The following is a 16,219-nucleotide window of genomic DNA, read 5'->3' as shown; positions in this document are numbered from 1 at the left end:
GTATTTAAGTCCATGAGTCATCTTAGCTTATCCCAGCAGTGAACCTTGGTCGGGTTTTATCTGCTTTGAACTATGGCCATACTGAACATTCACCCAGTCAGTGTGAAATCCACACACACACACACACACTATCTGACCACAGGAAGAAGACTCCGGGAGAAATACGTGCTCTCTCTACATCAGCTGCAGCCTTTTGTTCCCCGTGGGGGGGCTTGGAGGGCTGCGGGGCTGAACCAGCTGCGCCAACACATGGCCGTCACATCTGACGGACACGTTGAAAAGAGGAGAGAAATTGCCAGGTCATCTGTCACATCCATTGTGCTAACACAATGCCCCGTGGGGCCGCACTCAAGTGAGAAACTAGTCCCTCTGCAAACCAGGGATGCTGCAGCCTCGGACACCATCGAGCTAACGGCAAAAAAAAAAATACAGCAGGGACTAGCGAGCGAGCTTCACGCCACAGAGCACGAAATGGAAACAAAAGCCAGGCCGACAAAGACACGGGTACCTACCACATAAGAGCAGTGTTATCTGGACGAAGGTGTGTGTGTGGCGATATGACAGATTTCTTTCCTTTGTCAGCTGTCGCTTCTCTCACACCCAGTAGGACGGGGCCATATTTGACAGCCGGGTCACGTGGTATAAAAGTAAAAATACGTCTTAAGACGTGTTTTATTTATTAATCAATGTGTTCATTTTACATTTAATAAATTGCTACGGTAGTATGTCGTGAAGAAAAAGCATCTACTGAAGGTCTGACGTTTTTTAAAATTTAGCTAAACCTTTATCATTTGCATCATAGCTTGTTCAGTATAAAACATGAATCACATATAGTAGCCTACACGAAAACATAAAGTACACCGGATTATAGGCGTGGAGGAAACGGCAGACGCTGATTCTTTAGTTTATTATTATTAGTATTATTATTATTATTATTATTTGAAGAATTATGATGATTTTATAATCATTTAACTTCAGAAGATGGCGGTAAAGTAACAATAAGGATGCCAGCTGCCCCACGAAGAAGAAGGTGCCTACGACAACAATGACGACACAGCACAACAACCAATCACAGGGCAGGAACGAAGATGGCGGAATCGGAGATGAGCGTTAGGTAGGCAGATAGCAACTAATTTTAACTAACGTTTACTTTGTCTAAATAGTTATTTTTAAGTATTTGCCAGTGAATAAACATTTATATGCAACGTGTGCGCTTATTAAGTCCTACCAACAGTCACATTTATATTCGACAGTGGGTTTCTTTGAGCTGTTAGCACCACGCTGACTTAGCTTAGCAAGTGCTACCAGTTAAACATTTGAATGGCTTTTCAGCAGCGCGGTGTGTGAGCCGCATGTCAACAAGAGCATGTCACCACTGTGCAGTTTGCTCCTAAACTAAAACTGGTTATTCAATAAGACGAAGAGCCAGCACTCAAATTTATTTTTTAAAATGCCTCAAAATTAGCTGCAATAGCCGACACTAGTTAGTTGTGACAAAGGAGAAGCTAACGTTTGTGTCTGGGCATAGAGAGATCAGTTACTTAGATGAATAGATAGATATATATATAGACAAAGAGATAGATATTTATATAGATGGACAGAGAGACAGAGGTAGGTAGATAGACAGACAGTATTTGCTGTGCACGTATGACGTTGTAGCTTTGTCAGGTAAGAAATAAACCAAGCGTGAATGAGCGGCTGAATAATGAGGGAAATCTGAGTGGAAGAACCAGGGGAGAGCGGGGATGCAACCCAGTTCATCTGCACCTCTGAGGGATAATGAACGACACAGAAGTTAGCCTCTGATTCGACAGTAAAGGGGGAAAGTTAAGGGAAACTCAACTTTAATACATTTTAAATTTACTTATAATTCATTGTAATTAAGTACACTATTACACTAGTGCAAGTCCGGTGGGTATGTATAGAGCCGCACATATCTTGAAGATCAGATGAATCTGATACATAATGTGACAAATAAAAAGTTCAGTTGAGAAGAAGAGGAGGTTAGTTTATATGAATGTAATATGTTTGTAAATTGATCTATGAACCACCACTGAAAAGCTGAAACTACCTCAGCCTTCAGCTTATTAATAATCAAAGAAACTGTATTTTCACAGTCCGTTAAAATAAACTGGTTGTTTTCATGTTAAGGAAAATTAACTGAGGTGTAACACTGAAGGAGGCTGTTTTAAATGCAACCAAGATCATTACAAGCTATGAGTGCAAAGCAACACAAAAAAATGCAGTTAGTCTTATTAAGGGCTTAAATAAACGTATCTGTATGTTATCTAATTTTCCATTAGTTTTGAAGTTGCAGTGACATTCTCTTTATCAGTGGATACAAAAACCCCCGCTGCCAACATGTCAAAACCCTGAACTGTTTCACAGCTGGTACATGGGAGGTCGGTGTAGTTTTATGTCCTGATATTGATGTATATTGTGATGTATTACATTTTTTCAAAGATGAGAAACTGTTAGTGATTAGAACACAGATACGGTATGTTTGTTTTTGGCTTATTCAGTTAAATACTTTACCAGATATATTAAAAGACTAGCTACCACAGTATAAACAGTAGAGGAAATATCTGTGACATATGACAAATCTATATTGTCTCACATAGCTCTGAAATGATAAGTCGATTAACAGAAAATAATCTGCAACTATTTTTGAAAATAGATTAATCGTTTCAGTCATTTTCCAAGCAAAAATAGTGAAACAATTCTTAACGTTGTCTGATTCCAGCCTCTCACATGAGAAGATTTCCTGCTTTTCTTTTTCATATATCTTTGCAAACTAACAATTTTTAGGGATTTGGACTATTGGCTGATCAAAACAAGACATTTGAAGACTTCATTTTTGGAAGTCTTTGGAAGTCTTTTTCTGTGAAGTTTTGATGGGCATTTCTTCGCACTAAATGATTAATTGAAAAACGAATCTGCAGAATAATCGATAATGGAAATAATCATCGGTTGCCGTCCTAGTCTCAGAGTATATATGATCATATTCCCCACCCCTAATCTGCCTGTTGGTTTGTATTGTATTTCATATGCAGATTAACTGATATCTACAGTACCTTCCTGTGTTATGTACATTGATGTCAATTATCGCTTTCGAAAACAAACCTATTCTTCTCATAGGAGCTGTCGAGAATTATGGACCATACTACTAGGAAGATCTGCATTGCGAGAGCCGGTATGTCTTCCTGCCACCTTTTGTCATGTACTGAATGTGCAAGAGCATGCAGCTAGCACAACAGTGTAGAGGTTAAATTAGAGATTAATGAAGGACTTTATTGAGGGGTCCCAAATGGTCCCATTAGTACTTTGATTCTCGCATGTGTAATTAGTGAAATAAACCTTTTTTTGTAGGGTTCAGATGCACTAAAATCTCTTGCACACTTAAAGCATTTTGTTGTTACGGTAATACAGAAAATGACACTGCCACTGAAAACACAAGTGATGTTTCCCTGTTCCTCTAATGAAATGTTTGACGGCCACAGGTTCAGATAGAGGCAGAGCTTGACAGACACTGGGAAAGACTGCATCAAGGACTCAGTTACTACAAGTCACCCAGGTATGGTTACAGTTAATTTGATCCTTACATAAAATACGCTATTTTTCATAACAACTAAAAGGGTAATTTTCAGCATTACTTGTTCTAGCTCATCCTCTGCTGGGAAAGTGAAGGAGAACAAAGTTGCACAACCACTAAAGGATTTTGGTCTGAGGATCAGTAAACTGTTGGTAAGAGTTAAAAAGGCCTGTTTTATGTAACATATGTGATAAGTTCTTTTCATTTGGTGATGCATTTCATGATGATTTGATTCAGATTTAACGTTTTGATAATGTAACAGGGTCTTGATGAGCAGCAGAGTGTGCAGCTTTTACAGTGCTACCTACAGGAGGATTACAGAGGAACCCGTGATTCGTTGAAGGTGTGTCTTCTCACTTGGTTATTTAGCTTTGCTGGAATCTGTGTCTGAAATCTTGGCCGACTTGTTCAGTGTAATAAAAAAAGTACCCGCTAAAAGGTGTTTTTACATAACAATGATAATGTGAATAAATGTATCCACCAGTTTTTAAATTTTGTGCGTAAATCTGTGTTTTGTATTTGACATTTAGTAGTGCAATTGTTTATGTAGTGGAAGTTTGTCATTTTTCACGAGGGACTGTAAAATTGTAAAAAGATATTATTATGAAGAATATTCAGATGGTTTATAACTGAATCTTCTACACAGGTTGTTCTCAAGGATGAGCGACAAAGCCAGGCACTGCTGCTGAAGGTCAGTACAGAGATCGGAAACTATTTACAGTTATACTTCCATATTTAATCCAGTGAGTATGACTGCATGTGTGTGTGTATTCACAGATAGCTGACTATTACTATGAGGAGCGCATGTGTCTGCTCAGATGTGTCCTCCTCTTGCTGACATACTTTCAGGATGAGCGACATCCTTACAGGGTGAGAAACAGATGGATTTGGATTGCATCAGATAACTGAAGAACATAGCTTTAATTGTGCATTTCTCGCTGCAATAAGTTTGTTTGTTGTTCCTTCTGTAACATCACTCTGGGTGTGTTTGTCCAGGCTGAGTACTGTAACTGTGTCAATAAACTGGAGAAGGACCTGGTTAGCAACTACCAGTCACAGTTTGAGAACCTCTTCAAAGCAGAAGCACCAACATGGGAAACTCACGGAAACCTCATGGTGATAATTTGCTTCATATGTTTGGTTAATATTTGGTTAATGAACTATATATTGCAACCTAGATCTAATGTAAACATCAGGTTTTATTCATGTATTTTGTTTGACATGAAGCCAGCTGACTGACATTTGTTTGTCAAAGCTTGTAAAATAGTCTTTTTCTTTTCCAGACGGAGAGGCAGGTGTCACGATGGTTCCTGCAGTGCCTGAGAGAACAGTCACTGCTGCTGGAGATCATCTTCCTGTATTACGCTTACTTTGAGATGAGCCCATCCGACCTGCTGAGCTTCACAAAGATTTTCAAGGAGCAGGGCTTTGGTTTGCGGCAGACCAACAGACACCTAGTAGACAAAAGCATGGATGCATTGGTTGACCGCATCGGGTAAGAGCACGGAGGGTATGTGTTTATGTGCCGCTCATGTTTAAAGTGAGTAATCTCCAGGGTGTGTTAATAGGATGTCTTTTCTTGGTTCGTGACTTTGACTTACTAAAGATGCACTGTAAATTGAGCACACAGAGTGTGCATTAAGTTGGCTAATGCTAACAAAATGCTCTGCCTTTATGATGGTCATCAAACATATTTGACACCATACGGATCATGTACTGGTGTTTTCAGCCTAATACTGATATTTGAGAGTTCAAAAAATCTGATAGCGATACATTGACAGATATTCACTTCTTTACATTAACACAAAACAAAAACAATAATTTGCATACGAATCAAATTAGTCTTTTAAGGAGTTGTGACCGAGTTATGTACTGAATTGGACACTTCACAATTAGAGAATAAACTTGTTTGTGCTCTTTGGGTGGATAAACTGTGTGATGTCATCACTGTTAATAAAATATCTCAAATATGTCTTTGTATATTCTGTGCTGCAGTTTTCTTGTTATTTATCAGCCAACATATATGCCGATACCTTATCTGCTATAAGCTAATATCAGGCCATAAATTGGTTGGACTCTAGCATCTTGCTTATTATACAATTTCTTGAGGTCTTTAATATCTTTACTGTTTCTTTGGCCTGCAGATATCTGAGCTCTCTCATCCTGGTTGAGGGAATGGACATAGATTTTCTGCACAAGTCTGCCCTGGAAGACTGTACAGAGCAGCATCAATTCTCCAACGCTCCTGACGTCATCAAGGTATGATTTGAATCACTAAAATTAGTCAGCAGAGATGGATACGGTGCAGTATAACCATAGAGCAATAATACCAAACCATACAGTTTATGTGCAACCAGAAAAAAACAAAACAAAACAATCAGCTCAATTAGAGTAAAAGCTGCGCTGAATTGCAGAATTGGGTAAAACAATGACTTAATATTTCTAAATAACCTCATTAAATCCTTGGTCTAGTATTCATGCATCCAAATCGCACAAGGTTGATCACAGACTAAAAAAAAAAAAACGTTTTAGGGACCTAGAATAAACCATACAGACTTCTGAACCTGGAAACTTTGTTTCTCTTCCAGGAGATGGATCAGCTGCTGCTGACATTCGGTGACATCCCTCATCACGGGCCGGTGCTGCTGGCCTGGGTCCTGCTGAGACACACACTGAGACCAGACGAATCCAGCCCCGTGATCAGGAGGATAGGCAACACGGCCCTGCAGCTGGGGGTGTTCAAGTACCTTTCAACCATGCTGAAAGGCCTTGGAGTCTCAGGGAATAATGTAAGAGAAACATAGAAACACACTTGGGTCAGGTGGAACGCAGACTTAGAGTTCTTAAAAAGTGAGGGTGAAAAAAAAATTCCGTCACTTTTAGTTGAAGGACAGACAATGGTATCTCTAATGGTTACTGTGTTGTTCCCGCTACTAAAACCATTTTATATTTTTAGAGAACCCTGTCTCAACGTAAACTTTTAAAATGACATTCCGTTGCTGACAAGTCAAGGAAGTAGCGCATCCATTCACAAGGTCTTACCTGGAAGCCTTAGAGCCGTGTTTCTCAAATCTTATCCTCTGGGCTCAGAGCGCTTCTGGTTTTCTCTACCACGTAGTTAAATGTAATCACATGGGGCCTCAGACCTAAATCAGTCTCTAATGAGATGGCTGGAATGAAAACCATATGGCAGACGGGAAACATGTTGTACTTTGGATCAGTTTTATAGTCAAGATCTGAGCTAAATTAGACTTTCATAATTATGCCCATCGATATTTGTTTTATATTTGTAGGGCAGCCGGAAACTGAAGGCGCTGCACTGAAAAAATATACTTGCATTCTAAAAGTCAACAGCCATGCTAAGCATTATGGGGAGTTTTGAGAAGTTCTTAGTAGGAATATTGAATATGCCAAAATTGGCTGGGTTTGAACTCTGGAGAAAAAAAACAAACATTTTACCTCCAAACCATCACATTTTGTGCACCAAAATCACTTTTTTTCCTGACTTTCACGAATTAAACGTACACATGCTATTCTCATATATGTATTTGTGTTGTTGGTTTGAACATTAAAATTAATCCGTCACTCTTTGACTCTTCATCTCCAGTGCACGGCAAGCACAGCAAAGATGTGTATCTATGGACTCCTCTCATTCGTGATCACCTCTTTTGAAGAAGAAAGCCTACAGGTACATAGTCAGATTTTACACGTCTATATCCTCTCATTCATATTCGTGACTTGTGTTGGTAACTTGCCTTCATCATACTGAATGTGACAGACTGATGGTGTGGTGACGCAGTGCTCACACCTGATCGATGCTGCTTGTGAGGTCCTCTCTGCTCCCAGTCTGGCTGAAGTCTTTTGGGAAATGGTGAGAAAAAAACACGGGGGAGACTCTTCATTGATAAAATTGGATTAAATTTAAAAATAAATAAATAAATAAAAGACAGGTGTTGATAATATGTTGTGTTTCTCAAAATTTTAATCCAGAAACCAAACATGGGATTGGGAATGATCCTGGACAGTGCAGTCGGTATGTTCCCTCATAAGATTGGACCGCTGTTGCAACTTTTGACTGCACTTCTGTCAAACAAGTCAACGGTTAAAAAGGTAGATTTCACACGTGCACAGATATAGACACACACACACACACACACACACTCAACTTTGCCTTTATGCAAATGGTTTAACCAGTGTACCTTTACTTATGTGTGACAGGTGTACAACTTTTTGGATAAGATGTCCTTCTACACACAAGTTTACAAACATAAGCCCAATGACATCATCTCCAAGGATGATGAGACGCTGTGGAGGAGACAAACACCAAAACTCCTCTACCCCCTCGGTTAGTTAGTTAGTTTTTTGGGTTATTACTGTGAGATTTTAATACAGATACAAAATTTACGGTGCCCAAGGGTCTGGTGAATTTTTCATGAATATTTGCATTTTGGATAATTTAAGAAGATTTAAGATTTATTTTATTTTCCATGTTTGTCATGTCTGATGCACCTCCTCTACAAAATCTCATCTCAACCATCAGGCACAGGGCAGACTAACCTGTGGATGCCACAGGGAGTGCTGGGCCAGGTGATGATTGGAGGTGACCAAGGCTATGTGGTGCGCTGGGACTACTCCTACAGCTCCTGGACTCTCTTCACTTGTGAGGTGGAGATGCTACTCCATGTTGTTTCAACTGCAGGTACACAACTTGTCGTTCATACTTTCACCAGCAGATTATACACTTATTTAAAGGATAGTGCTTGTGATATTCAGCATTGTTGATACTGGCAGCAAATCCCATGAGAGACCAAAACCAATTATGCATTAATCCATCTCTCTATGCTTGCTGACTTCCCAAGCCTGTCTGTGGATCTCAGCCCCAAGCCCCTGTGTTTGTACTGGAGATGTACATTTTTAAAAATGGGTCATGAATATACACAGTCTTTTAAAAAAAAAAAAAAAAAAAGGCTAATTAATTTACTTAAACAGCTGGGTACTGTAGTTTTTAGCAAACAGTACACAAACAGGAGTGCATTTGTTGCCAATTTTAGCTGCAGATTTGATGTGCTCGTGAGTATTTATGGCAGGATACACAGACAATACTTGTCAGTAGAATATTTTCTTTGTTGGTTTTTGATTTGTGGACAGTAAGAAAAATGTACAAAAATATTCACCATCACTTTCAGTTGTTACACAATCTTTGATGGTTCTTTACTCAAGTAATTTAGTAAATTGTGTAGGGATGAAACTAATGAATATTATCAGTTGTAATTATCTGTTTATAAAATGAAAATAATTCCCAGTGATCATCAAAAGTTACCATCAGAGTCCAAACAGAGACAAAAAGCCAAAAGACCATAACATTAAAAAAAAAAAAAAACGATTATCGTAACTAGCAGTTGTTTCGTGTTTGTTTTTTGCTGATGAAATGATTATTGCACCGATTGTTTCAGCATTATGAACTTGTTTCTATTTCTCTGCTTTTACTTGTGTCAGATGTTATAGCTCACTGTGTACGTGTGAAGCCCATCTTGGATCTGGTCCATAAGATCATAAGCACAGACTGGACTGTGTCGGACTGTCTGTTGCCTCTCACGTCACGCATCTACATGTTGCTGCAGAGGTAAACTAACTTTATCTCACAGACACTTATAAACTCTTCAGTGTATTTGTTATTTTGTGTTTTCTATTTGAAACCATCTTGATTAGAAATTAATATAATGGATTTGTTTTGTGATTTGTGTGTTTGCCGTCTGTCAGGTTAACATCAGTCATCAATCCTCCAGTGGACGTGATTGCCTCCTGTGTGAACTGCCTCTCTGTTCTGGCTGCCAGGATGCCTGGGAAGGTGGGTACGCTTGGTACTTTTAAAAGGAAGTCGGATTTACAATTGAAAGTCACTGTTCTTGAATCTTCTATCTGCTTATTTTATTTATTTTCAGGTGTGGTCCAGTCTGCACCACACTGGTTTCCTCCCCTTTGCCTCCAACCCTTTGACCAACATGGCTCAGTGTGTAAGGTAAAGTAAAAGCTCTGTTTGTGCTGCTTAATGTTTAATTTGCCTGGCAAATATCAGACTTCTATTTTAGGTAAGAAGTATTGAATTTTTTTTTTGTTTTTTCGCCAAGTGCTGAGGGAATGAAGGCAGGTAACTATGGCAACCTGCTGGTCCAGATTGAACAGCCCCGGGGGGAGTATGCTGTGACCATCGCCTTCCTCCGTCTCATTACAACCCTGGTCAAAGTAATAACACATTTTAACCAAATTACATACACAAGTGGCAGCCTAACAGTGCCATTTTACATCAAATTAAGAGTGAATGTTATTTTATAATGTGTAAATGTGGTGTCCTGCTGCATCCTAGCTTTCTTCCTTCTCTGTCTCTTGATTATTTCAGGGTCAGCTTGGCAGCACTCAGAACAAAGGCCTAATCCCCTGTGTGTTGCTGGTGCTAAAGGAGATGCTGCCCACATACCATAAGTGGCGTTACAACACCTACGGAGTCAGGGAGAGGATAGGTAAGGGCACCATTCTGACAGTGGGGGCAAGTTTTTTCTATTTTTTTCTTTGTTTGTTTGTTTTTTTTGTTTCTTTTCTTCTTGACTGGAAAATGAAAATAAAAGTTAAATAAACACCGGCTGCTCTGTGTTGCTGCAGGTTGTCTTATTTTGGAGCTGATCCATGCCATTCTCAATCTGAGCCCAGAGGGGGAAGACCAGGGCAGGTAAGGAGAACTCTGTGGGATTCAAGTTTCTTTGTTAACTCTGTTACCTGTACTTTTTTCTTTTAAATTCATTCTTTAGAGCAGAGAAGTCCTACAAACAGACTGGTAGGAATAATAATTTATTAACATAGACATCCCTGCATTTGAAAACGGCTAATTTAGAAGTGAACAATCCTGTCATTTGCACAGCTTGATGATGATGCTTTGTATCTGAGAATAAAACCTGGGTCCGCCTAAATTTTCATAACGTGCTATTCCAGAACTGGGGAATTAAAGCCTATTTAAAGAATACTGGCTTTCATTCTCCCATACTACTTGTTACATACAAGTAGAAGAGTCATTTTATTTAGAATGAATGTCAGATGTGATGAATGTTGCTGTAAAGTAATGTTTGACATTCGTTCTAAATCTTCACATTGATTATATATACAACTGTAATGGATGTTACAAGGTGGGTTTCTCTTATTAAAATGGGGCTTGACAGTTCATTCTCGGCCTTTTAATACAGCACTTGACAAAACATCTCAGCTCAAGGTCCACTCACTCACTCACTCACTAAAAATTGATTCTTGAGCTGAAACGATAATTTAGTTGATCAGTTAATTGATCGACAATTACTCTTCATCAATTTAAAGAAAAAATTAATGGTTTAAGTGTTTTTTCCTAACAAAAATTACACACAATTTACTGGTTCCATCATCTTAAATGTTAGGGTTTTTATTTTACGTGAAAATAAGCTTTATACAGTATTTCCTGCTTTTGGACTGTTGGTTGGACAAAACCAGACGTATTAATGTGTGAACTTTTTCCAGTATTTTCTGATATTTTCTCGATCAAGCAACTACGAAAATGACTGTTAGTTGCCTTGTTAGTTAATTGAGAAACATTTGGTTACTAATTTACTTTAAAAGTTGCTGATATGCTCATTTCTTTCCCTGATGCAGCACTCCCACCCTGCAGTCTCTGTGTATCTACAGCCTGGCAAACACTGAGGCCGGACAGGCAGTCGTCAATATCATGGGAGTGGGAGTGGACACAATAGATGTGGTCCTGGCTGCACAGCCCAGCAGGTGAACAGTCCCTTTTGTTCACACTTACTGGCCTCATAATTGGATTAATTGTGTTCTAATGCTTGATCATTTTGTTGTAATGTTTTTCCTTTTGTCTTCCTGACGTTGAGCAGCTGTGGCTCTGAAGGTCCCGGTCAGATCCTGATCCAGACAGTCAAACTGGCTTTCTCCGTCACAAACAATGTCATCCGTCTGAAGCCGCCGTCTGATGTTGTGTCCCCTCTGGAGCAGGCCCTGACACAGCATGGTGGTCATGGCAACAACCTCATAGTTGTCCTGGCCAAGTATATTTATCACAAACACGACCCAGCGCTACCTCGCCTTGCAATCCAGCTGCTCAAAAGACTCGCCACAGTAAGGCTTCCAATATCTGCGTACAGTACACGTATTTGTACTTAATGGGTTTGTTTTGGACTTTGTACAACGGAAAATACGGATGATGAACTTATATTTTATCTGTAGGTGGCTCCCATGTCAGTCTACGCCTGCCTTGGCAGCGACGCAGCAGCCATCCGGGATGCATTCCTCACTCGACTGCAGAGCAAAACAGAAGACATGAGGATCAAGGTCATGATCCTTGAATTCCTCACCGTAGCTGTAGAAACCCAGCCCGGACTCATTGAGTTTTTCCTCAATCTGGAAGTCAAAGATGGCAGCGAGGGGTCAAAGGTGTGGACTGCAGGGATACATTTATTAATAAAAAGAAGTATATTTGTTTTTATTTCTAGTAGTGTCACATCTGGATTCAAAACATCTGTTTTTTTTTTTTTTTTTTTTTTTCAACCTGCAGGAGTTCCTGCTTGGTGAGTGGAGCTGTCTTCATGTGGTGTTGGACCTGATTGACTCCAAACAGCAGGGGAAATATTGGTGTCCCCCGCTGCTCCACCGGGCGGCCCTGTCCTTCCTTCTTGCCCTCTGGCAGGATCGCAGAGACAGTGCCATCTCCGTGTTACGTACCAAGTAAGCCCATTTTCTGTGAAAAAAAATCTTACTTTGACCTGGAAACTATGTATAGCTGGATGTATTTAAAAGACTGAAAATGGACATTGGTGAATATATTACAGCTTTTCTTTTTTTTTTTTTCTTTTTTTAACACAGAGAACGGTTTTGGGAGAATTTGACGACTCCTCTCTTTGGAACCCTCACCCCACCCTCAGACACCACAGAGGTATTTTTGCTGTTTTTACCATGCTATGCTGATTATATGAGTGACTGGGTCATGAGTCATGAGTCAATTCAGTAATTGTAATTTTTGCCACCAGCCTTGTGTTCTGGAGACATGTGCTTTTGTTATGAAAATCATCGGCCTGGAGATCTACTATGTTGTCAGGTAATTACAGAATCCCCAATATTTTCACATATTTATCTCCTTTTTTTTTTTTTTTTTTCAGACAATGGCTCTAATCTCATATAATTGATGTTAACCGTGTTTGTGTTGTTGCAGTGGCTCCTTAGAGCAGTCGCTGAAGGATGGGCTGCAGAAATTCTCCAATGCCCGACGATATGAGTACTGGTCCCAGTATGTCAAGTCTCTAGTGTGCCACGTGGCAGAGATGGAGGAGGAAGGCATCTGTTACTTCGCAGAAACGCAGATGTTGATCTCTGCCTGGCGGATGCTGCTAATTCTTTCTACTAGCCATGTATGCTACAGTAAACTCAATCATGCTAACAGTGTTTAAGGCCTTGATGTACTATAAGCCTACCTTAAAGGAATAGTTTGACATTTTGGGACATATGCTTATTGACATTTATGACAAGAGTTTGATGAGAAGATCAATACCACCCTTGCTTCTGTACAGTTAATGTGCAGCCAGCAGCTGGTTAGTTGAGCTTAGCATAAAAACTGTTAATTAGTGAGCTTCATAGGTGCCGTCAGGCGGCTTTTGCCTTACAGAGTGGATAGAGACTGAGCTAGCGGTTTCCCCCTGTTTCCAGTCTTTATGCTAAGCTAACTGGGTACTGGCTGTAGCCTCGTATCTAATGGACATCAGACTCTCAGCAAGAGAGCAAATAAACATATTTCCAAAAATCTCAAACTAGTCCTTTTAAGTTGCCTGACAAATTCACTAGTGTTTTAGATAGACCTAACCTGAAGATGTACCGCATACAACTCTGCTGCAATGACAGTATTCTTTATGTTTTCAGTCCGATGTGATGCAACTAACAGAGGACTCGACCAAGCTGAAGCTTTTCATGGACGTCCTGGATGGAACTAAAGCTGCTGTAAGTTTTCATGGCATAAAATATTTTCTTAAACTCATGTCTTCTCTTTACTCTTTTTACTTCCTCTATATTTCTCTTCTTTATAATCGCTGTCATACTTTTGTAATGACTTTGTAACTTTTTGTCTCTTAGCTGACGACACCCATGTCTGTCCCCTGTCTTCGTCTTGGATCCATGATGGCCACGCTACTATTGATCCTCCTAAAACAGTGGAGAGGGTGTGTATTCATGCATTTGACAAGGAGTCAACAGTGCACACTTTGCATATTCTAACTCCTTTTATCTCTAATCAACTCTGTTACTTGGCTCTTCCTGTCTCCAGTGTGGTAGCAACCGCTCCTGACATCCTGTCTCCCCTCTCCCTGATCCTGGAGAGTGTCCTGCAAGCTGACCATCAGATGATGGAGAGGACCAAAGCCAAAATCTTCTCTGCACTCATTTCTGTGCTGCAGATTCAGGGACTCAACGGTAAGAGGTGTTTGTGTGCGTCTTCTGTCGTCTGTGTTTGAATCAAATGCTGCAGTGGTCTGTAGTTTGATCTTTCTCTTGATTCACTTCTTTGTCAACCAGGTGGAGATATTTCCCAGCTGCCCCAGCTGTTGCTGTCTGTGTGTGAGACCGTGAAAGACGAAGCCCTGGCGCTCATTGACAGTACTCGCCACATGAGCCAGATGGGAGACACGATGGAGGACGAGGACAGCATGGAGACGGATTCTCCCCGCGGCCCACAGAAGGACCAGAGAGATGGGGTGAGTGAGGCAGGAATGATGGCCAGAAGAGGTTTTTTTTTTTTTTTTTGCAGTTTTTCACACTTTAAAAGCCTCATTTGTTTCCACACCTCTCCGTCCAGAAATGTCAAAAAGACAGTTTCATTTTCAAGCTTATCTGTTTTCAGATTTGATCTATTGTGGTCCTATCCGTGTTAAACCAGGAGTGCATAAAGCCAGTGTAAATCCATCATAAAGTCAATTTCGGACCATCTTCCCTCTCAATGTTTCCGTCAGGTGTGCGTGCTAGCACTGCACTTGGCGAAGGAGCTGTGTCGCACCGATGAGGATGGTGAGCACTGGGTCTCGGTGATGAGGAGGGTTCCAGTCCTCCCCTCAGTGCTCAGCGCTGTAGAGCTCAGCCTGCGCTCCAAACACAACCTCTACTTCACTGAGGCTGCACTCCACCTGCTGCTTACACTGGCCCGCACTCCAAAGGTAAGCACAACCACAACCACATACTCTTCTGCTGTGGAAGTTTGCACTTAATTTGATGTAAGGGGTGGATGTGAAAACCTTAATTTAAGATGTCAAATGTTGAGGGTGTCTGTTTTTTTCTCCAGGGGGCAGCAGCTGTTGCTGGAGCAGGAGTCATCCAAACGATCTGCCTCCCTCTTCTGAGTGTGTATGAGGTCTCTTCAAATGGGGCATCACAGGTAATAAAATTATAGCGATCACTTCACATTTCTCTGCCTTGCATTGTAACGTTGGATTCCTCAATGATGCAGATATAGCACTTTGCGCATCAACATGACATAATAAAATATTTATGTCCCTGAGCAGAGTTTCTCCCGTAAGGCCCAGGACTCCGCCTGCTGGCCGGGGGTGTACCGCCTCTGCATGTCTTTAATGGAGAGTCTGCTCAAGACTCTGCGCTACAACTTCATTAATGAAGCCCTGGACTTTGTTGGAGTACATCAAGAACGAATACTGCAGGTATGACTGTAAAGCCCAAGAGAGTCGTCTGAATTTCATGCGTCAACGTTCGATCAGATCAAAACTCTGGATCAGTTTGCGACCAGAAGCAAATGTGTCTGGCCCGGTTCGGCATAGAAATAAATGGGTCTGCGGTGTATGGCTGTTTTTACCTTAATCTGCTATTAGAGTACTCTGTTTGTTTGTTTTTTCACTCAAGCACTAACAGATCTGGGTTTTTTTAATAAGCCGAAGAAATTAATTTCCTATAAACTAAGCCATTACTAAGCCAAACTTTATTTATTTATTTTTTTTTTTTTTAAGAAAAAGCACTGAAGGTGCTCACAATTGAGGAAAAACCAGTTACAATAACCAGTAATGATTTGTAGTTTAAAAATGTAATAAGTAAATAAAGGAAACACTTGTAGCAGATGGATGCAGCACGGGTTCCACTCTCGTTTTTCTTGTTGAGGAAATGAGTTAGTCTCTCACCACCAGGCTTTATGTTTACTTTTCTCTCCTGCTCAGTGTCTGAATGCTGTGCGGACAGTGCAGAGCCTGGCGTGTTTGGACGAGGCCGACCACACAGTTGGCTTCCTGCTGCAGCTCTCCAGCTTCTGTAAGGAGTGGCAGTTTCACCTGCCCAAACTGCTCCGAGACGTACAGGCAAGTCCAGAGGAGAGCGCCGCATCAGCCAAGTTAACACCGCAGCTCCACTAGTGCAGTTACACTTCAGCATTCGGTTATCCAGTATTTTTCTTTCCATCTCCTCCATGCAGGTAAACCTGTGTTATCTGTGTCAGACCTGCACCTATCTGCTCCACAGCAAGAAGATGCTTCATCACTACCTCCAGGTCAGAAACCAGGAATTTTACTACCCTCGTTTGATTTGATGATGGCAGGCACTCGTTACATTTTTATTTTATTC

General features: G+C 40.6%; 1 protein-coding gene across 1 annotated transcript in view; it reads left to right on the top strand.

The window, feature by feature from the left end:
• Positions 1–167: 167 nt before the first annotated feature.
• The window catches only part of nup188 (nucleoporin 188), a 17,177-nt gene continuing 1,125 nt past the window's right edge, over positions 168–16,219 (top strand). Inside the window, exons 1-39 of the mRNA XM_040158086.1 lie at positions 168–541; positions 982–1,114; positions 3,139–3,193; positions 3,501–3,574; positions 3,663–3,744; positions 3,855–3,935; positions 4,239–4,283; positions 4,370–4,462; positions 4,589–4,708; positions 4,876–5,087; positions 5,737–5,851; positions 6,181–6,381; positions 7,200–7,280; positions 7,371–7,463; positions 7,583–7,702; positions 7,811–7,937; positions 8,133–8,291; positions 9,089–9,215; positions 9,353–9,440; positions 9,535–9,611; positions 9,721–9,835; positions 9,990–10,110; positions 10,250–10,316; positions 11,261–11,386; positions 11,500–11,740; positions 11,849–12,055; positions 12,177–12,346; positions 12,485–12,554; positions 12,649–12,716; positions 12,831–13,026; positions 13,532–13,609; positions 13,742–13,827; positions 13,932–14,077; positions 14,180–14,358; positions 14,614–14,814; positions 14,940–15,032; positions 15,160–15,312; positions 15,820–15,957; positions 16,071–16,145. Coding sequence (XP_040014020.1) covers positions 1,089–1,114; positions 3,139–3,193; positions 3,501–3,574; positions 3,663–3,744; positions 3,855–3,935; positions 4,239–4,283; positions 4,370–4,462; positions 4,589–4,708; positions 4,876–5,087; positions 5,737–5,851; positions 6,181–6,381; positions 7,200–7,280; positions 7,371–7,463; positions 7,583–7,702; positions 7,811–7,937; positions 8,133–8,291; positions 9,089–9,215; positions 9,353–9,440; positions 9,535–9,611; positions 9,721–9,835; positions 9,990–10,110; positions 10,250–10,316; positions 11,261–11,386; positions 11,500–11,740; positions 11,849–12,055; positions 12,177–12,346; positions 12,485–12,554; positions 12,649–12,716; positions 12,831–13,026; positions 13,532–13,609; positions 13,742–13,827; positions 13,932–14,077; positions 14,180–14,358; positions 14,614–14,814; positions 14,940–15,032; positions 15,160–15,312; positions 15,820–15,957; positions 16,071–16,145 — 4,506 coding nt within the window. The 5' untranslated portion in view covers positions 168–541; positions 982–1,088. The remainder of the gene's footprint in view (positions 542–981; positions 1,115–3,138; positions 3,194–3,500; positions 3,575–3,662; positions 3,745–3,854; positions 3,936–4,238; positions 4,284–4,369; positions 4,463–4,588; positions 4,709–4,875; positions 5,088–5,736; positions 5,852–6,180; positions 6,382–7,199; positions 7,281–7,370; positions 7,464–7,582; positions 7,703–7,810; positions 7,938–8,132; positions 8,292–9,088; positions 9,216–9,352; positions 9,441–9,534; positions 9,612–9,720; positions 9,836–9,989; positions 10,111–10,249; positions 10,317–11,260; positions 11,387–11,499; positions 11,741–11,848; positions 12,056–12,176; positions 12,347–12,484; positions 12,555–12,648; positions 12,717–12,830; positions 13,027–13,531; positions 13,610–13,741; positions 13,828–13,931; positions 14,078–14,179; positions 14,359–14,613; positions 14,815–14,939; positions 15,033–15,159; positions 15,313–15,819; positions 15,958–16,070; positions 16,146–16,219) is intronic.

Source organism: Xiphias gladius, chromosome 20, assembly GCF_016859285.1.
Source record: "Xiphias gladius isolate SHS-SW01 ecotype Sanya breed wild chromosome 20, ASM1685928v1, whole genome shotgun sequence".
Classification (NCBI taxonomy): domain Eukaryota; kingdom Metazoa; phylum Chordata; class Actinopteri; order Istiophoriformes; family Xiphiidae; genus Xiphias; species Xiphias gladius.
This window is presented reverse-complemented; position numbering and strand designations above follow the sequence as displayed.